The sequence below is a fragment of the Equus caballus genome, chromosome 29, assembly GCF_041296265.1.
Source record: "Equus caballus isolate H_3958 breed thoroughbred chromosome 29, TB-T2T, whole genome shotgun sequence".
Taxonomy (NCBI): Eukaryota; Metazoa; Chordata; class Mammalia; order Perissodactyla; family Equidae; genus Equus; species Equus caballus.
The window spans coordinates 23,441,029-23,463,174 of record NC_091712.1 but is presented as its reverse complement, the minus strand read 5'-3'; the positions used below and the strand labels follow the sequence as shown (position 1 = coordinate 23,463,174).

General features: G+C 44.9%; 1 protein-coding gene across 50 annotated transcripts in view; it reads left to right on the top strand.

The window, feature by feature from the left end:
* Positions 1-22,146, top strand: part of KIAA1217 — a 711,513-nt gene that overhangs the window by 652,522 nt on the left and 36,845 nt on the right. For 32 of the 50 annotated variants that reach the window (XM_070254925.1, XM_070254899.1, XM_070254896.1 and 29 more), the window contains 3 exons: positions 11,874-11,978; positions 12,484-12,533; positions 18,480-18,646. In XM_070254925.1, the coding sequence (XP_070111026.1) occupies positions 11,874-11,978; positions 12,484-12,533; positions 18,480-18,646 (322 nt within the window). The remainder of the gene's footprint in view (positions 1-11,873; positions 11,979-12,483; positions 12,534-18,479; positions 18,647-22,146) is intronic. The other 18 variants (XM_070254923.1, XM_014737048.3, XM_014737056.3 and 15 more) reach the window with 1 other exon arrangement.

The following is a 22,146-nucleotide window of genomic DNA, read 5'->3' as shown; positions in this document are numbered from 1 at the left end:
TACTAAACAGAGCGATTAATGCCCAGAGATGGCTGGGACAAAGGACTGTGCCTGAAGAAGCAGGAGACAAATCGTTGACTATAATACCAGGAAGAACATAAAGCAGGTGGGGGTGTGGGAGAGACTAAAACTCAGTGTGAACAGAGAATGGAATCAGCCGGGCTTAATGATCCAAATTAGGATGTTTAGAATATCAAAGCCACTTTTCAGTCCACTTCCGGAGAGCAGTCAGGGTGGCCCCTCTTCTTGGGTCAAGGAGCAAAAAGACAAGCTGGGGGGCTGGCCCCGTGGCCGAGTGGTTAAGTTCGCGCGCTCCGCTGCAGGCGGTCCAGTGTTTCTTTGGTTCGAATCCTGGGCGCGGACATGGCACTGCTCGTCAGACCACGCTGAGGCAGCGTCCCACATGCCACAACTAGAAGAACCCACAACGAAGAATACACAACTATGTACCGGGGGGCTTTGGGGAGAAAAAGGGAAAAAAAAATAAAATCTTTAAAAAAAAAAAAGAATAGAGTTTAAAAAAAAAAAAAAAAAAGACAAGCTGGGATTAGGGCATCCTTTTAAAATTGCACCTGAGCTAGATGATTGAGGAGAAAGACACCTAACCAGGTAGAGTCGAAACTGCCAAGTGATCTGTTTTGATGCCTAATAGTGCCTGACTGGTTCGGCTGTTGTCTGAATTGCTTTTCCATGTAGCTCTAATTATCAATCAATAAATGTTTATTGAGCTCCTCGTACGTGCTTAGCTGTGGGCTGGTTGCTTTGCAGGATACAAAGAAACTTAGACGTGGTCCCCGTGCACAACAAATGTATAGGGGGAAGACAATGACAAAACATTAAAAGCATAATATAAATGTATAAGCTATGCCACGGTTAAGGACAGGAAGCTTCTGAGCTACGAATGCCTGCTAAATAACTGTTCTGCAGGAACAGCCACAACATATGATTTCATTTGTGGGTGATGCCCAGTGATGCTCCTCTTGTCACCCTGAGAGTGACAATGTCTCCTAGTGAAGCAGAGAGAAAGGAGGCGGCCATGCCAAGTCCCTAAGGGGTAGAGTGCCCCTCCCTGAGGCTGGAGCTCCATGGGGAGATGTGTTCCCGACATCTCCAAGTCCAGCTGGAAAGTCAGGGCACGTTTTCCTCAAAAACAATGGAGAACAATGATAGGACTAATAATACATTATAGGGTAAAGAGCCTTCCGTGGGCCAGCTGGAAATCCAGCCACCGTTTATTCCAAGTTCTAAACAATGAAAGTACAAGTAAACTTTTCAATTACAAGCCTATCATAATTTGGGAACTGCTTGTACACAATTAATTCTAAAGAAGTGATTACAGACAGTAATTGCTATGAATTCAGAACTTTTCCGAACTTATGCTGGTCTGGGAGCTTTCATGAGAATGTCAAAATGGACTAGAATTTAAGGGATATACTTAAGGGAATGAATGGATATCATTTGGAGAGACAGACTGACCTTTATCCAAAATTTGCTATATTTCTACCATTCTGATGCCTATAAAAATGACATCTGGATATGATGTTTTGCCAGTCTTAGAAGTCAAATAAGTGCTGGTAAATTAAATTATTACTTTATTCGTGGGAATATAACATCATGGTTAAGTATATTTGCTAGTCATTCCTTCAGCTGCTGAGTTCAGGCAAGAGCTGACTGATAAACAAGATACTTCACCAACTGACAAATGTGTGAAGATAGGCCTAGTCTTACACAAGGGATATTCTATCAAAAATACCAGTAGCATGACTGTCACGAGGTCTGTGTTGCTTTAAACAAACCAATTTCTCAAAAGGGAGAGCCATCATCTGTCACTAATTAGGTGAAATTAAAATGCACCCCTGGATGACCTTTGAATATTCATGAGGTGCTGTCAATCAGATGCCTTAGGTCTAAAACCAGAAGCTAAGCCAGAGTCACCTTGATACTGTGAGATTCAGATAATCCCCTTTCCTTGACGACTAGAACCTCCTTCATTAAAGAGAAAAGGAGTAAATGCTTAGGTGCAGGCCTCCCCGAAACGTGGCCAGATCAACGCAATGCAGAGTCAGTGTGGCTGCCACCCAACCCGAAAATGGGGCTCGTCTAAGTGGCCTGACAGTCCAGCAGCTGGATAACCTGGGCTCTCGTGATGTCCAGGCCTCATTTTAACATCTTTTGTAGTTAGCTGTCCTTGTGTCTGGTGGAGAGCACAAAGAGTACACTTGTCCTTATTTGATTTTGGACTTTATTTTTCATAAATGAACTAATTCCAGTATATAGCCAGGTCTAAGCATGAATCTGAAGTTTCAAAAATTGCAAGTCTGAAAAAGTCTGTATTGCCCACAACACTCATGTAGGGCCGGCTGGTATTACCAGTAAATACCTACTCTCCCTCCTTGGCCATCTTCAGAGCTAAATGGATCTTAGAGACCGCTGTCTTCATAGCCGACTTTCCAGGAGAAACATACAGGAGACTTCCCTAAGCTCCAATGACGGGACCTTCTCTAGTCAAATGGTGTTTTCACCACTGCGCTGTCGCAGCATTTTTTTGTTTTTATAGTGCATCCCTCTGTCTTCCAACAAGCATGGTTATCTAAGAAGACAAAATTTAAAAAGAAGCACGCAAAAAAGGCCAAGTATAGGAAATGTCTTCTTTCTTTTTCGTAAGTCACCAGCTTTCGAGTCCACCCTAAGATTTTACAAATCAAAAGCAGATGGGAGTGGGGAGCTTCTTTCCAGGGCTCCCTTAGGACCACTCAAGAGACCGTCTCTCTGTAGCCTCTGACACCGTCTCTTGTTGGAAGGTAAATTACAGGCCCTGCATTCAGGTAGTCGGAACCTGAATGAACGGCTATTCATACTGGTTCGTACCTGTGCAAAAACTGAGATGTCACTTCCAGAGCATGAATAGTAAAAATTACCCTCAGGGACAAGAAAGAAAATGCAAAGTAAGTGGTTTATTAGAGCAGGGTGTGGGCTTGCCCTGGGGAGTGAAAGCTGTCGTCACCGGGAAGTGGAGGGCCTCACCCCAGACATGAGTCACCATGGGAGGCCACTCAAAGCCATGTGGGCTGAGGGTCTGCAGGAGACGTAGGTGTGCTCCCTTAGGCCTCGCTAAGCTTCAGTGTCCTTTGCTGTCAGAGTGGATGGTAACCACCACCTCTTAAGAGGTGTATGCAGTTTAAGTGAAAATGGGTGTAAAATCACTTTGTGAACTGGAGAGTTCTCTATCAATAAGAGTCTTTTTGACATAAAAGCATGAAGCCATAGCCCCTTACAGAAAGAGCAAGGCTGTTGGATCTGGCCATTTGGATCTGAGAGACTGTGTGTCCTCAGGCCTGACTTGGGACAGTATTCTGGGCAGAACAGCCTGCCCGGAAAGTAAGTTGTGAAATCGAGTAAAGGCTCCCTGGAGCATTGCCAAGGACAGCTGCTGTGCTGGGCAGAACGCTGTTGGAACCTTGGAAATCAATGACCGTGCACATTGGAGCACAGGCCTGGGTGTGGCTGAGCTTTGCCCGACCTGCCAGGCCTGTCGTGCCTTTTTTGGCTTCAGTCAAGATCACGGAACCAGAAAAGAATGCTGTGGGGACTAAGGAAGTTCCCTTCAACTAGAAAATTATATGATTCTAGAATTCTATGTGGCAGGATTTCAGAAATGGTGTTTGTTGAGTGTTGGGTGTAAAAGAATGAGCACCTCTATTTAACAAAGGGTGGGAGCCCGAGGAGGCCCTGTTTCCTCTGCGGGCCAAGAGTTCATTCAGCCTCTTACACTGCCTGGCAAGAACTCCTCCAGCACTGGTTTCCTGTGTTTGAATTTGTTGGGACTCTGCATTGTCTCTTCCTCAGCTTCATGCACCCTTCTAGCACATGTCCACCTGACTGGCTCCTCGCCAACATTGGAGTTTCACTCAAACGCCATCAGCTCAGAGAGCCCTTTTCCCACCATTGTACTGGAAGTTGCAACACTTACACACACACACACACTCACACACACACACAAAATGGTATAATTAAGTAAATTTTAGAAATGTATCTGAATATATATGTGTTCATGTGTATACTTATATATACTTATATACTTATATTTGTCTACTTATTTAGTTTGCTGTACCATTATCCTTACCCTCTAAAATGTAAATTCCACAAGCCCTTGGTTTTATTCACTGCTGTAGTCCCAGCACCTGGAACTGTGCCTGGCGCACAGTTGCTGCCAGAAAAACATTTGCTGAATGAATGAAGTTGAAGGGGTACAAGGAAGCCTTGCGCATCCATATGCTTTGCAGTTATAATGTGCTTGCACATACCTTCTCTCCTTTGCCCTCATTTTCTACGTCTCTGTAGAATGACAACCCTGAGAGACAGGGAAGGAAGTTGTTATCCTGGTTTGACGGTTGGGGAAACTGAGGCTCAGGGGCATTCGGTGATTTTTGGGTGCAGATTGATCTCCCCTTGGAGGTCCATTGCTCAACCCCAACTCAGGACATCCAAAAATGAACTCCTGTCTTTCCATCTCAAGGATGAAAATGTCATTCATCCATTACTAGGTCAAAGGCCTTGGCGTTGTCTTGATGGCTGTCTCTCATACTCCACATTTGGACAACCAGAGGACGCGGTCAGATCTGTATCTGAAGCTCCCCTGACTCCAGCTGTTGCTCTCGGCCTCTCGCTGCCACTCTGCTCCAAGCCACCACCACTCTCACCTGATCTGCTCCGACGGCCTCCTACCTGGTCTCCCCACCTGTCCCTGCCCACCTTCTGTCTGCTCGCAGCAGAGAAACCAGAGTGAGCCTGTTAAAATGCAAGTCCTTTCCCATCCCTCCTCGGCTCAGACCTCCACGATGGCTCCGATCACATTCGGAGTCAAAGCCAGAGTCCTTAAAATGACCTGCAGGTAGGGAGAACACACTTCCCAGTTGGACGGGCACAGTTCCAGTTTATCCCTGTGTTCTTCTGCAATAATCAATAGCTCCCTTTGACTTTCAAAAGTATCCTGGTGTGGAAGATTAAGTTATATGATCCCCTTTAAGCCCTGACAAGGTCGACCCTCTGCTACCTTTCTGACATCATCTCCTACTACCCTCCCTTCACTTACTCTGCTCCAGGCACACTGGCCTCCCAGCTGCTCCTCCCAGCCAGCATGTTCCAGTCTTGGGTGTGTGCATCTGCTCCTCCCGTGGCCTGGAATGTTCCTTCCCTGGATAAAATACTCATGGCTTGCTGCCTCACTTCCTTTAGGTCTTTATTCAAACGTCACTTTCTCAGTGAGGTCCTCTCTGGTCCCTATCTAAAATGTCAAATCCCCTCTATCCCCGCTCTGGGCTTTGTTTTTCTCCTTCATATCATTAATGTCTGAGATCAGTTATTCATTTTGTTTATTGTCAGTAGAACATAACCTCCACATGGACAAAAGTTTTTATCTGTTTGTTCACTTCTGTATCCCCAGTGCCGAGAGTATATCGTAGGTGCTCAATAATGCCTGTTGAATTGATGGGTGAAAGAATGGTCACATGGCTGTAAGTGACGGAGTCAGGGCACAAATCTACGTTAATTCCCGGTGCAGTGTGTTTGCTTCCATTAAATTTTATTTAGTCTAATGCTTCTGCCCTTGCCTGGAACTCTCCTTAGAACAGTCTGTTCTACTCTCCTTCCCCTTCCCCCTCTGGCTAAATCCTACCATTCTTTTTGGCTTCATTCACAGTCTCCTCTTCAGAGGAGTTGCTCTTCCCAACTGACTGCTGTGTCTCATCATCCAGGAGCACTTGATCCCTAAGAAGACATGCATCCTGCAGAATCCAACCAGCTGTGCCCGCCCAAGCTAGGTCATCTGAAGTCTGGAGTCAAGAAGAAAGACCTTGGCATCACTTACCCCCAGTCCTATCTCATCGTTCACACTCAGTAGCGATTGTTGATTTGAATTGAAGGTGTTGGTAATCAAATGTCAGCTGAGGCATTTAGGGGACCAGCATTAGTCACTAATAAGTGAAGAACTATTTATTACAGGGAATACCATCATTGCCACAGCATTCTCTCTTCACATCCCATAAGCTCTCATTCTCTCAATGCCTTTGGTGAATTTATGAAGAAAGATTAGAAATAGCTTTTTTTCCCCCCAGATCCTTGTAAATGGGGCTCCATTTTTACCCATTTCTTTATGGGTGTCATTAAATGTGTATATCTTCATGGATTGTAAGTACAACGAGAGCATTCCAGATGAACACCTTCGCTTTGGTCATTGTCTGTTCCTAATTTGGAGAAAACCTGGTTGCCTGAAGAGAGAATTCCACACTCTTCTCCTTGAAGCATCACCAAAAAGAAGTGATATATGAGGAAATAGAAGGGACACAAAGGGGCCGATTCTTCTCATGTATTCCCCTGCTCAGTCAGTCAGAAGGCAAAGTCAGTCCAACATAGGAACGGCAAGGCCAAGAAAGAGGCCAGAAGCAAGAGAATCCACTCAGGACAGTGAAGAGAGTGTGTGGGTTCCACACACGTGCGGAGGAGGAAAATTAAAAGGAATTTCCAGACAGTATTGATGGTTGGAGATGAAGGTTGTGAGGAGGCAGGTAAAGAGCTGGTTTGTGTAAAGAAGGGAACTGAAGACAACCAAAGACCGCTATACTTACAGGGGATTCTGGAGTTTCAGATCTAGACAGTAAAACCCTACCCAGTAAGACTCCAGAGTATGTCTGAAGAAGACACTGAGGATCTATAATGCCAGCTTTTGAAAAGGTTATCAGCACAGATGTTGAAGCTACAAAAGATGATGGACTGGGGTGTGACAGCCAGGAGGCCAGCTTCCCATACCGAAGTCATCTAAGGATGTCAGGGAATTTCCTGGATGCTGATAGGGAATTTATGGATGAGTAATTCAGAATTCAGAAGCAGGGAGGTTGACAGATGATGGATTGAAGTGGCAACAGGGAACATTGAACATGCCCAGTCTTCCTTCTCCATGAGCAGAGGGCGGGGGTGGGGAGGAATAGCAGTCTTCAAGGTCAAGGTTATAAATAATATTTCTTCATGACCCTCTGTGTGCCCAGTCCTCACCTAAGGACTGAGAATGCAAGAAAAAGTGCAGGACATGGACATTACCCTAAGGGGCATGCGATGGTAGCAGGACGGTATTAATGCACACGAAAAATTTAGAGGGATGTATCATTGGTGGCCCCGTTGCACTTACCACCAACTCCATCAGTATCTCCTCGGTAAATCTAGATGCCTCAATGAGAAGGTAAATTCATTGGGAATTTTAGGAAGAATGTCTTTAGTTATACAACTCTTTCATCAAAAGGTTAACATTGGGCAGAAAAAGAAAGTTGATTGCTCAGAATCCTTTTTGAAGCTATACCACAAATTCAGATCATTTGAATTCCAGTGTTCTGTTGAACTCATCTGAAAACAGTGTCTTCAATTACTTTGGTCTTTTTCCTCATACCAGAGAATCAAGCCATGAGCAAACAAGGGCATAGCTTTAAACATGTTCACTATTCAATTCTGGAAAATGCCTTTGGCACTGCCAAGACTAAGGGGTTTAGCTCACTTAGATTTCTCCCTCCCCCAAAAAGCTGATTTTGTGAAAGGCAGGTGCTGCTTAAGAACAATGATACTTTATTCACTGCTGTGTCCACAGCAGCTTGCATAGCTCCTAATACATATTAAGTGCTCAAAGGTATTTGTTGATGACTCATTGTGGTCTCACTTTCTGGGTGGGAGAGAGATGACAGGCAATGAGCAAGAACCAAAAAAAGATCACAAAATATTAGAACTAGAAGTGAGTTGATCCGCCACCTAGTAAGTAGTCTCTGAATGCCAGCCCTGGTTACCATAGTTGTTACTGACTGTCCAGCACCACTAGATGTCACAGTTAGAAACTGGTTAGAAAAGTGAATGCCTCTGACTAGGGGCTAGTCACAACAGCTCGGCTGGCTGGTTTCCGCCAGCTCCTCAGCATTCCTTTTGGATATTTAAAAACATATCCTTAGGGATTCATTATAGGGGAATTACCAGTCTCGTACTTGTTAATGGCACTGACTTGTTTTTTAATAGCCATTAATTTACTTAGATATACAATGGTAAGGACTTAATTCAGGCTTAATGAGGCCTCGGTCAGTACAAAGGCAAGTCCCCAGTCAAAAACTGTTGAAGGTGAAAACTGGCATCGGAAAGTTCTGTCAATGGAGTTACTGGCTAAAACACATCCTGCTAATGCGGACTTTTTTCCTTCCCTGGACTCTGAAGACAGAGAGAGGAGGCCACGAGCAGTCTGGGTCTGGCTTCATCTTCACAGACAGACCCAGGAATGCTGGTTGTAGCAGCAGGAATTCAAATTCTGGGATCAGCACTTTCCCTGGATTGGACTAGAATTTTTTATTAATATTATGCTTGGGCCCCAAGAAGATTCATTCAGCCAGGCTGAGTTATGGCACTAAATGACTAGTTAACCATACCTACTAATCACATAAATATGGTTTATGGAATGATATAAAATGGCTTATGAAATCACTTTTAAACCATCTTTTCAACGGTAATTATACCAGTCCTATAATACCTTAAACCAAACGATATTGGCACGAATTAGCTTAAGCATCTTTAATATTCTAACGATTATCATACAAAATTGCCTCTGCAATAAAATGACAGGGTCGTATTTAATGTCTCCTCTTTCACTGCATTTCTCTTTCTTCCCCGCTACATTAAAACATGCTTCATAGCATTTCATCATGGGAGAAGGCTGCATAAGTTTCCAGTTGCTGTAATTTAGTTAAATCATAAAATTGTTTCCAGATTACCAACCATGAAATGGACAGACAATCTTATTTATGAATTTATAAATCAGATAATCTCCCTCAAATGAATCCTGAAACCAGAAACACTTTGATGATTAAATAGGAGGGGAAAAGTTTTTTCATTACCATGTGTCAAAAGAGTTCTATTTTTGTAAAGCGGTTTTGGCCGAGATGGTGGGACACGCGTGTGCCGTCATTGTGGCGTGTGCTGCTGCCCCAGCCACACTCGGGCCCTGCTGTTTCCTGGGCAGTGGGAGAGAATGGCTCCCCCTTGACCGTCAAGCTCAAATGTTCTGAACTTTCAAGGCTCTAACAGATCATGTCTCCTTCCTGGTGGCCTGGGCTATGGTGATATAGCCCAGAGGAGGCCACCCAGGGGCATTCAGTCCCATCCTCACAGGTACAGTGTGGACACCTGGATAGAATATAAGGTTTGGCCACAAAGCATCCAAACTCTCATCCCAGGCAGCTCTGCAACTATGTCAACACCATCTCGAGGAGTAAGGAGAATGCGATGCTATTTGGGGATGGTCTTTCTCTGCATCCTAAAACCGTTGTCTGGGGGAAGCCAAGTACCCACTGAGCCAAGGAAAATGCCAAAGACTCATATGAAACCCTCTGGATGCCAGTGTGGAGATGACTCAACCTGTGCTGTGACACTCTGCAGTTCTAACCTTGGAGATGAGTCAGCTGAAGATCAATGTCCTGAATCTGGGATGATGCAGGTGCTTAGTTTCGGTTTTTAATTCTACTGCTGTCCTTTGGTAGACCAACTGATGAAAGCTGTGGACCAGAGAGGGCCCAGAAAGAACGCTGCTTTGGTCCTAATCAGGATTGTGCCTAGAACCAATGCTGGCACTCCTTCTGCCACTTCTTTCCCATCAGATTCTCATTTCCTCTGCAGCCGTAGATGTATCGATTTCTTACATTTCTTAATATTACTGTTTTCTGTGTGGACTTCAGTTGTCACCACACCTTCTTATCCCATACTCCAGCTTCACAAGATCCCTTAAGCCACTTCCTAACCAAAGCTGTCTAGACCCTAAAAATGTCATGGCGCTTATTTTTTTTTTTAAAGAAAGCCTTCACATTTGCCTGGGATTGAATAAGAGCAGAAAACTAGTACAGCTGGAGGTAGCTCTGAATGCACCTCCACTCCTAGGGTCATGAGTTTGACTTCCAGCATTATGGGGAAGAATAGGGACACTGGACAACTTTCACGGGGTACCAGCAGGTCCCCTCGGAAGTCACTCATTTCTCAAGAGCCTATTTGTGTGGATCTGTGTTTCCCACATGGCAGGTATATGATCAACCACCACCCCAACGTTCTGAGACACCATTGCAACTCGGGTCTGATGAACTTAGGATTTCTGTTGTGTGTTTACTAACCTGTTTTCTTGATTGGAATGTCTTACTAATTTTCTCTTTGGCACATTCACTGATGGCAGAGAGGAAGCCAAGAGCACAGGTGTGACAGAAAATGCTCGAAGCTCAGAGGTTTAGCATTTGCTGCTTTGCCAGGGAACGCCTCTGTGGAGAAGCACTTCCACTCTCACTGTTTGAGATTTCTTCTTCCCATGCCATTAGAACAAAGAGATCATACTATTAATACTTAAATTGATTTTTTTCCTTAGTGGGTTTACAACCATTAACTATCCAGACTGCATGACTTACGTCCAAGACACTCGGTATTGTGACAGAACTATCCATTTTAAACTAAAGAAAATGCCTGGAATTCTGAAGTGAGAAGCTTGTCATTGTGAAATTAAGCTCAGTGTTTCACACAGCACTCAGGCTTATATTCCCAAGGCAAAATGCAAGGCCAGAAACTTGTGTATGGACAACATCACCCTTGAAAATCCTCTTGATGGCCATGAAGTTCAAGATAGAGATATAGGATCTCTCGATTACGCCAAATTAACCAGTTATTTTTCTCCAGTGAAAGAACAGACCGCCGTGATTTTTTCCATTGGGGACCAGATAAAGTAGTGGGCTAGTATTCAAAAGCCACAATGTATGAATATGCTGTTTGTGGCACAGGAATCACCATCGCTCACACCACGAGAGGCCTGTGGGCCTGAGACCCGCAGTGAAGAGTGAGGTCACTTCTCTGTCCCACGCTGATGCTAGGACTCCTGCTGATGGGGACAATGGCAGGCCAGGTGCCCACACTGTTCACACTGTTGTCCCCGCTCTCCCATTATTGCTTTTAACCACTAAGTAAGTGTAACTGAATGTCTACATGGTGACATGTGTGCTGCCCTCTGCACTTGGTCAGTAGAGGTCACTTTGTTGGGGTGGTGTTTTTATAATGTGTTGAAAATAATGGTCATAGTTCTGTGAAACTACCATTGTCTGAGGTACAGAAATGCAAGCCTATTTCAGAAGCCAAATGAGTTGCGACATAACAGAGAGCCCTGAACAGAGAGATGAAGTATCTGTGCACAGTAACTAATTGGGAGGATTTTTCATTCACGTCTTGAGATGACCCAATTAGAGATACTCGTTTTCCTGCTTGATCCTGTCAAAGCCCGAGGTTAAAATTCCTATGACATTCGATTGAGGACACTCCACCCCCAAGTCCAACACTGATTTCAACCTTATTTTTCCTTGGTCTTTAGAGACATTCGTTTGAATTGCTCTTGGACTGTAAAACAAGAACATCTCCTTCATTTACACCAACGCCAGTCAGCAGGCTCCCAGCTGAGGAGTCCGGCTTAGAAGGGTGTGCCACCAGGCCACAGCTGGCCTAGGACACCGCTGGTGCCAGAGGTAAAACAGCGAAAGCAGGGCAGAAAGGCTCCAAAATCCATGACATGCAAACAGTTTTATTTCCAAGGGAGATGTTTTTCAGTTTTCCAGGAGGCTCTGCTGGTCTGTCCGGTGTCTTTCCAGTGAGGTCATTGGGTTAAAACTCAACTCTGATCATTGAATGATCACACGGAAGATTTGCAAGCTTTTCACGTTCCCTGAGCCAAGTTGGGGTGAAATAGGTGGTATCTTTTATAACCCTCATGTGATCATTCACCTAGACAAACCAGTCTGAAAGTCAACATAGATTTAACAAATAATCTTCTTGTTTTCCAGAGAGAGGATGCAAGCCATGGAGAAACAGATTGCCAGTTTAACTGGCCTTGTTCAGTCTGCGCTTTTTAAAGGGCCCATTACAAGTAATAGCAAAGATGCGTCTAGGTAAAAAAAGAAAGCAAAACAATGAAAAATAATTCAGTCTGTTTCTCTTTAATCATTAAGATCATTCATTCAAATCCGTCTCCTTGTAATCATTCCAAGGCTGAAAATATTCACATCTCTATGAAGCATGGTTGGTTGGTTTGTTTTTTTCTTTCTGGTAATTCTTGGTCGAAGGTTACTCTTTGGCCCAAGAAGGGTAAATGGGCTTCCCAGTGCATGTGGCTTCGTGGACCACTGTGCAGCGCCCGCAACCACCATCCACACATGTCCACATTCACCATCATCTGAAAGTCGTGAGTGCTCCTCTGCTGCATTCCACCTGCAGTGTCAGATGCACACCTGGGAAGCCTTTTCCATCCTGGCCAATCGTGGTGCTGATGCTGCAATACCCTCATTGCTTAATATCATCACTAGCTGCTGCTGATTGCTTAGAAATGGTGAATGGAAGGGGCAAAAAAGGGCATCTTGGAAACTATGCAGCTGACTCTCTTTTTCTTTTATCCAGCGAGAAAATGATGAAAACTGCAGCCAGTAAGAACCACACAGATAGTGCAGGTAAGTGTTCTCCGCAGCTCCAGGAGGCCTGCAGGCTACCTTTAATTAGCCCTGGCTTGTTTCCAGAAGTGTTAACCTTTCCTAAGTCACCGAGGTGGTACGATTTCAGAGGCTTCTGGGGTAAGTCCCTGCGCCACCACTCCTTCCCTGTTTAATGCTGGAATTCCCCATTTGTCATTAATTCGAGGGACCTCAGCCCTTCAGTCCTCTCCCTTCAGTCTTCATTCATTTACTTATTCATTCATTTATTCCCTTGTATGGTCATACATCCAACAAATCTTTGTGTGTCTGATACTGAGCAAGGACAGTGGGCATCATTCAGATGGGGCTGCCTGCCTCCTCGTCCTGTCAGGAAAATGGATACGGGACAAGTAATTATATGTGCGTTGAGTGTTAAGAATGTTTAACTAACAGGTCTAGCCTAGACCAAGAGCACTTCCCTGAGGAAGGGACACAAACAGAGGCCTGAAGGAGGTATTAATAGGACTTAGGTAAGTGAAGAGGGAAAGGACGAGCTGTCGAGGTAGAGGGAGAAGCACATGCAGATACCTTGGTAGGGAACTCAGATGTTACTCTAAGTGCAAAGTGAAGCCATTGGAAGGTTCTGCACTGGGGAGGACCTCAGCCTAGCTGCAGTGTGGGCATGGATGAGCAGGGACGAGAGCCGATAGGGAGCCACCAGCGATTAAGGTGGGAGAAAAAGGCATACCTGAACCAGGGCCCGCTTTTTAAGTGCCAGCATTCCCCCAAAAGAGGCCCCAACTGTATTCCCCATGGAGTTTATTCGCATCCAGGTATATTTGATGTACATCTTATCCTGCAGGCTCAAGGTGCATCTCTCTTAAGAATATGAGGTCTTCCCTCCTGTTGGTAGAAATAGAAATGGTTACCAGGATGTGTTGGGCTGCTGAATGACACAGGAAGCATGTGGCAAGTTGGGTGAAACCCTTAATTTGGGGAAGCCACAGAGTGTTGTGCAGCATGACAGAGAGGACAGAATTGGGGACTTAAGTTGAGACCTCTGTGGGTCCTGGTTCCGCGCCAGCCGAGTATGGGCAGTTCCGCTGTAAAGCCAGCGTGGCTGGCTCTTGCAACATTCCCAGTCCTCATGAGATTTGTTGGTTTCCTTACAAATCAAGCAGTGACCTTGGCTGCAGCCAGATAATTATTTCATGGAAATTGCTAAACTTGTCTTCAGAGCAACTGCCAGTTTGTTTTAGAGATATTCATTCATTCATTTATTTTCTGATTTATTATGAACTTAGGGAAGAAAAGGAACCTACTGAACTTGCAGAAACAGAGTGGAAGAGTGGTTGCCAGGGACTGGAGGCAGGAGAAATGGGTAGTGGTTGATCCAAAAATACAAACTTGTAGTTCAGAAGATGAATAAGTTCTGGGGTTCTCATGCGCAGCCCTGTGGTTATAGATAACAATGCTGAACTATATACTTGAAAATTGCCAAGAGGCTAGATCTTAAATATTCTCACCACAAAAAAGAAATGGTCATTATGTGACATGATGGCTGTGTTAGCTAACACTATGGAGGTGTTCATGCTGCGGTATAGAAGTGTATCAAGTCAACACATTGTGCACCTTAGAGTTACACAGTGTTATATGTCAGTCATAGCTCAATAATGTTGGGGGAGGGGCAAGAACTACTCAGCACTAAAACCTTCCATTCCTTTAGGTTCTGTTCTCGAAACGGTTAGTATCCAATACCATTGTTCTAATCAATAGGTACATGCTATTTTGTATTCTCCTTTTATTTCTTTTTACTTCTGGTGACATAAGAAGAAGAAGAAGAAACATTTAGTGAGCATTTTCCGTGTGCCCGGGATGCGGGATGGGATAGGTACAATCATTATTCCCATGTTCCAGGTGAGGTAACTGAACACATGTCCACACACACGTGACACAGATCAACATGATCCACCCACCTGTCATTTTATGTCATTTCTTTTCTTTTAAGGTGCCCTAGTCCCTTTGAAGATATATGGGTTGTTTCATTTCTTTGTTTTGAAAAATTGTGTAAATGTCCTTATGGGAACGTGGGGGAAGGAGCAGGTGTAATTTCCATGGGATGTTATTTCCCAAAGTGGAATCAGTAAGTCCAAAGGGATGAACAGTTGAGTGGCACTGGCCAAACGCCTCCACTTTTCTGTTCTGAAAGGCTAAGCCCATTTGCGATGCCACTAGCAACACGCGTGTGTGTTTGCTCCCCCACGTCTATACTGAGTTTGGTCTTTCTCATGCTAATGTGTCAGGGCTAGATGTGGTCCACAGGGCTTTAGTTGCCATGGCAGCTGCATTTGGTGTGCAAAATATATTAATTCTTCCGGAATCCTAGGAAGTGAGCTACAAGAGAAGTATTATCCCTGTTCTGTAGACAGGTACATGGAACTGTCTAGAAGTGAAGGAGCTCATTTGGCCAAGGGTAAATGAAAAAGGAAAACCCAGACTTCCTGTTACTTTAGGATATTTGGTATACTGTGGATGTAGGAGAACAGAAGGAGCCTCCCATTTTGAAGGCACACCATGGACAACCCTATAAGAAGGTGTTAGCCACACTGCTGTTGAGTCATAGCCAGGCTGGCAAACCCCCAAACCCATGTTCTTTCTGTTACAACAGGATACGTTAAATTCACATCAAATTTGCATTTAATAAGATTCTTATTAAGATATGCTCAACTAAAGTAAATTACCTAAGAGAGGATTTGGTAGGAGAAAGGAGAGGCCTTTGCCTGGAGAGGGGGACGTGCACAGAAAGGCCTGAGGTTCTGAAGAGGCACTGCGCGCTGACTCTCCTACTAGACTAGAATGGGACTCCCCGTTTGTGGGTGTGGAGAGCAGATCCCAGGTGCTGTGAATCTAATCTGAAGGGGAACTCATTTACCACTCGGGGCCCCGCCCACCAGATCCAGCTCCACCCATGGACTTCAGGGCACCTGCTTGTAGGTCTCAGCCTGTCGCTGTTGCCACCCCCAGCCTTCTGCACCTGCTGACACTCCAGGTGAGGAGAGAAGCTGGCAGAGGCACCTCCTGCCCACTCTGCTCAGAGAACTAATAATCACAGCTAACCACAATGAAGGGATCCCTCTGTGCCAGACAGTGGGCTAAGCAGTTTACTTGTGTTAATTCCATTATGCCACACAATAACCCTTATATCCATTTTACAGATGAGGAAGCTAAGATGGTGAGAGAGGTTAAGGCACTTACCAAGGTCGCACTTCTAGGATGTAGATACTGAGAATGATTTCCTGGTTTCTGGTTTAAATTGAGTGAATAATAGTGTCACTGGCTAAAATTAGGCCTATAGAGTTAGAGGTTTGAGGAAGATGAGCAGAAATAATGAATTGGGCCTGCTTGTAGAAGAGTCCAGTAACGATGTGAAGATGTTGCTGTGTGGAGCTGAAGATTACTGTACGCTGGAGACAAAGATGTGAGAGACCTTGGCAGGTGGTGGTCGTGGAAGTGGCCTCCTTGGAAAGCATGTCCAGCGAGAAGAGAAGCAGGCCCAGAACAGAGCAGGCTAGGGTTTGTTTAAAAGGTTGACCGAGGAAGAAATCAGAAAAGAGACTGACCAAGATGGAGCTGCAGAGAGGGGAGAAGATGAGAGAGAGGAAAGTTTCAAAGTGATTGAGAAGAAAAGAAGTGAGTGACAAAACCCAACGTCAATCGAGGAGTCATGTCAGTCCAGCCTCCATTGGGTTGACAACTGATCACTGGCCACCTTAAAGAGCCATTTCAGTGAATGATGGATGGTGTTAGAAACCAGATTGATGGGTGTAGATTCCAGAAAGAAATTTGATTGTGAAAGGTGTTTTTCAAGTCACTTATCAGCATTTGACTCTAACAGATGGTGTGGAGACTCAAGCCTCTCCTCCATACAAGGGATTGGTGAGGTACACTGGTGCCCTCAGAATGTGTAAGGAGAAGAAGGGATGCAGAAGGATTATGGGCCTTCATTTGGCTGAAGAATTAGCAAAATAGCTCTTATTACCAAATAGGAGAAGCTAGCTAGTGCAGAGTCATTTTTGTTGGAGAGAGACCCCGACAGTGTATCATTTGTTGTACAAATGGTGGTGTATGGCATGAGTATGGATTTGCGTATGTGTGTGTGTGTGTATGTGTGTCTGCATGCATGTACACATGCGCCTTTGCCTATGGATATCAAGTGATGATAAAGTAACTTGACCAATTCTAAAAGAAAAACTTCCAATTTATTATGATCACCCTCAGAATATTTGATCTTGAAGATGCTGTGTCAGCTCTGACATGCTGCTGTTACTGGAAATGTCACTTGGTGTCCTTCCACTGAGGACCTTTACAGTTGGAGACTATTCTTTTGAACAATTGCAGAGATGGCTATCTTGCTCCTTTGAGGGTGACTGATTTGGGGAGGAACAGGCAAAAGTTGGTCAGAGCCATGACTGGTGCTGATGGGAGTGGTCAGTTAAGCTCATAAAAATAAAAAGCTCACTGTCTGCTCTGCAGGGATTCTTTTGGAAATCCTTCAAATGCTTTCTCATTGGCTCGCCTGACTTCCCCAAGAGGGCCATGGGGAGGCTGGGAGACTGGTTCTCTAAAGATGAGGAACCACATGTGCCATCAGCTCTCTGTTCGAGTTGCTGAGGCCAAGCAAGTAAGAGGACAATTGTGCGGCACACCCTTGCTCCCTGGCCTTCCACCTACATCCCATAGCCGCAGCTCTGTGAGGTTTGCAGGGCTGTGTGTGCCAGGGAAGGAAAGGATCCAATGGATGTTGGGCCAAGATGGAAAGAGAGCCCGCTGCACTGTCACCACTCCAGGATATGCAAAGCAGCGACAGGGTTGTGTCGTGCAGGACCAGCCTGGCCTGTTGCAAAGCTTCCACTTTGTCCTTTACAGGAACAGCCCCTTCAGAAGCGTGTGTGTGCGTGTGTGTGTTTGTGTATGTGTAATGTGGATTCTACTCTGGAGGCCTATTCCATAGAATTACATTGTCCTAAAAAGGCATTCACAGCTCCTTTTGTGTTCTCCACCTTGCTGGTCCTAGAAGTGCTTCTTGGGGTCCTTTTTGAGTCATTTTTAAAGCAAACTTGTCACATCAGGCCCTTCCCAGATGGACTTATAAAATACTCAAGGCTTATTTAAGTCGGATTCAAGGAACCAAAGTTTATGACAGCAAGAAAACTATTTAGGAAAAGTTTCTTTCTGCCGCCTTTGTCAATTCCTCTCCTAGAGAATTTTCGCGTCATGCTTGATTTTCTCACTAAAGGACATATGGGCAGAGGTCCTCCATCTTCTGGTTTGGAAACCCAGAGGGATTCAGGAGAGCACCCAGTTCTTATTAATTTCCCCTTGGCGATCAGCCAAATCTCTGCCCAGAACTCAGTGCATGTTCTTGGGGTACAGCTTCCTGCCAGGACTTGTAACAAAGGCAACCTGTGTTAAGTCCCAGAGTCTTAAAATTATTTTCTCTATTATAAAATTATAGATATTCACGATGCAGATTTAAAAATACAAAAAGCGGTAATATAAAAAATATAAAACTCATAGCATACCGCCAGCTGGAGATACTGTTAACACTGTGTTATATGTACATCTAATCTTTTCTCTGTGCAAGCCTGTGTGTTTCAAGAAGATACACAGATAGGTAGACAGACAGACAGCTAGCTTCCTTAACGTGGCATCATGCTGGACATACTGCTCTGTGATCTGCCTTCCTAGGGCACTAAATTCTAGAATATGACTTTTACACATGCAGCCTATAATATGGCTGGAATGTTCCATAATTTATTTAAACCCACTTCCTTATTTTTGCCATTTAGAGGACCAACATAATTAAAAATTTTTTTCATAGTGAAGGAATTGGGCATTTTTAGAGTTACCAGTAGTCTGTATTGGGATGTCTATCAGACTTTCCTCTGTGGTGTTCTTAGGGACTTTGCTGCTCTTGTCTCATAGGAACCCCCCATGTTCCTGGTGGGAAACCTCTCAGCGCCCTGGAGTCCACGGGACCCCCCAGCCAGCCCCTACCTGCTGGCGCCTCGGCCATCCACATGAGCCTGCTGGACATGAGACGCAGTGTGGCCGAACTCAGGCTCCAACTCCAGCAGATGCGACAGCTCCAGGTACAGACCATGTTCTTTGGGGACCGTGTCCACTGACTTACTTGCCCAAAGTCAGCTTTCTCCCCCTATTTGCCTCCTCCCACATCCCTAGCCCCACAGCACCTTCCAGGGTTCTTTCCACCATCCTTTCCTGGGGGGTAACCGAAGACCTGGATAACAGAACTGGACCAGTCTGATTTCCTCTCACACACGTAATTTGGTCTAGAGCCTTCCACTGTAACTATAGTCAATCTATACCCACTTGTTTAAGCTGTGCATGCTTTTACACATGAAAAAACCATTAAACATCTGCTTTTTGGAGGAGAGCTGAAAGGCAAGGAGCCCCGTGGAGCATCCAACAGCCCATTCAGACTTCCTGCCTGCAGTGTTTGACTCTTTGCTCCTCCCCAATGGGTGTGCACAAAGGTGAATCGTCCACTAAGCATTTTTTTGTAAGGAACTGTGATGTATTTAGAAATGTGAGTTGAGACTAGAGGATGAATTCAGAAAGAAAAAGCAGCCACCGGGGATGATTTATTGAGAAAAACGTCTGTGTTTTATTTGGAGAGTGTGTTGCATAATAGTTTCCTTACCCTTTTCCATTGTTAAGGAATATGTGAGCTATATGGGACTCAAAGGGGAGGCGAAAATGACCCTTTGTGTCAAAATCTTGGTAAACAAATCCTATAAATCTGGCGAAGCAGAATAACGTACCTTCTGGTTCTGGTACTGAGGAGCTGGTGCTGTGTATCTGTACGAGGTCATACGTCTGCTTCGGGTATCAGCCCCAAACCTCCCTGCCTTTGGTGGGAGATTGGGCATTGAGCATGTAGTGCTGGCTTAGACTAGAAGCTCATAGTCCAAACGTTGGTGAAAGGCAAACCCACCCAGGAGCCTAGAGCAGCCACACAGGTGTGGTGTCCTCAGGAGCCAGTGGGATGCAACCTCCTGAGCTGGTGACGTCCAATAAGGAAAGGGCTTCAAACCACAGTTTCTCTCCCTTTAACTCGCAGAGGGCCTGAGCCCTACATTTTTCACCATCTCATTAAAGCTAAGAAGATGATTTCCCCTCGCTCTTTACCTGCCAGAGAACAAACAGAGAGCAGCTAGGCTGGGAGACCCGCCCTGAGGCCCTGTCACGGATCCTGAGAGCTAATGGGATGGGTCACACTGCTCAGTGCTCAGGTCTCCAAAGACGACGTCCCAGACACCTTGGACACCCCATGCAAATTCATGTAAATCCTCTTCTGAAGCAGGTTATCTGCAAAGTCCCCCCCCCCCCTTGCATTCACCTGTCCTTGCTTTGCAATTTTAAAGACACTTTGCAATGAAATGAAGTGTTCAGGTTAGGCGGAGGGTGTGTACAGGTGTGACAAGTCCAATGCCCACAGTGTCCAGGTAGTAACTTAACAAGTGAAGTGGAGGAGGGACAATGACACGTTTGCACCTCTAAAGGGTAATCACCACTCAGCTCCACGCAGCTCTTAGCCTGATAGAATTGAAGTCCAGCGTTTCCAGATGTTTCAATATTTTAGGAGAATCTGGAAATACAGATTTTATCTGAAATATCTGTATTCATTCTAAAAATGTTGTAAAGTAATTAAAAAACAATTATTTAGTACTCTGCAGGCCAAAGGACACATGTGTAGGCCAGAGAGGGACGGTTGGCTCCCAGGTTCTTGCCTGGCATTTATGGAGAGTTAGCCCCTTCTCACACGGCTGCTGCCTTTTAGTGCCACCTACTGGCCATTTGGAAATTGTGCGATCCCCTTTGGACCCTCACAAGAGAAAAAATCGTAAATATATGGTTTGTATGGTAGCACCTACTGCTTTCAAAAGTGAGCGTTGTTGGTTTGGGGGCAGGGATGGAATTGCTGTAACATAAACACCATTCTTCCGCTGAAGCATGGTGAATTTGATACCCAGGCTGTACGTCTGTGGCTGTGGCGTCACCCTGTTGGTGGCTGGCATCGTTTGCTCCTCTGGCTGGCTGGGAGGGGTCTCCCACTACTTGCCACTCCTTGTAACCCTTGAACTGTGGCAGCTCGGTTACCGAATCATAGCTTCGCAAACAAAGAGGCTCTTCGGTCAAGGTCTGGGAATGCTGTCTTAACCACACAAGTTCCTTCATTGCCCCAGAACTGCTCAGCTTTCCTGGCTGGCGGGGTGTAAAGAACAATGAGCAGCTGTGCTCTTGAGCTTAGAAGTTTGTGCAGTTCTAAAGAGCAGACACGGAGGGAAAGATACACATTTTCTTTCCTAAACTGGCTGCAGTTGTTGCTACCTCAGTCTGCGTATTCTCTGGTCCCCGTCAGCTTCCATCCCCCCCAGCCTCCACCTTTCAGTCAGGGGAATCTATTTAGGACAAAACCAGCTTAGAAGAATTAAGCCATCTCAGCATCACTTCTCCTTCAGCATATGTATTATACACCAAAAGTGAAGAACAAGCCCAAAGAGATTATGAGTCCTCATGGAGCTATCATGAGAGATATACAAAACCCTGTAGAATGGTCTCAAAAGAACAAAAATTGAATTAGAAATTCAAATATTCTTTGAACTGTGTTATAAAATAGTGAAACTGAATGAAATCTTTTGTGCTTGGCAGCCGGCTCCAGTAATTAGATAATTAAATCATTGGAAAATCCTAGACTGTAGAGCATATCCTATTTGAGCATTTCATTTTCAGAATTGATGGGTTATTCTCAGGAATGGAAATCTGATGCAGACACAGTGGAGTGGGTAGATTTAAAGGGGGCAAAAAGAATGTCGCAGGAGGCCAGAGGAGCCTAGGCAGAAGATCAAGAAAACCATTGAAACTCTGTTCATGTAATTTCCTGCTCTCCAATTTCGCATGAATTATCAGTCTAAGAGAATGCTTCTTAATCCTGGCTGCCCATGAGAATCACCTGAGACCTTTAACGAAAGTATTGATACCTGAGAAGCATTGCCAGAGTCTGACTTCATTGGTGTGGACCAGAGGCTAGGCAGTGGTGATTCTAGAATGTTTCAGGGTAAAAACTACTGCTCTCAGGTATTTTGAATGCCCCGTCCATTGAGATGCCTCCTGGAAATGTTGAGCTCTCAGTCAGCTATCACAAAGGGTGAAGCAGAAACAAATGGGGTGTCCACCACCTTTGAGAAAGACACACCCAATAACTTCAAACAGTGCGCCTCATTCCCAGTAGTTAATCAGATGTGTTCTCTACTTAGTAACAATTGAGACAAGAGCTATACGGAAGTTTTATGTTGTCATGTTCCCATTCCCATGTAGCAGCTGGGTCTGCAATTAGCTGGCAACAATGCAAAAGGAGGCAGGTGAAGTCTTGTACCTAACAAATGTTCCCTTCAAAAGATGATTATCTTTGTTTATTACCTTTTCTGGTATGATTTAGAAAAAGCCTACTTTTTCTAAACGATGAGCTGCATCTTTTTTCCAAAATGCCGTTGTACTTGGACTTTATCAAGGTAATCCCACATCCACAGACAAGACTACAGTTCCGCCCTTTTCTGTGGGTTGAGGG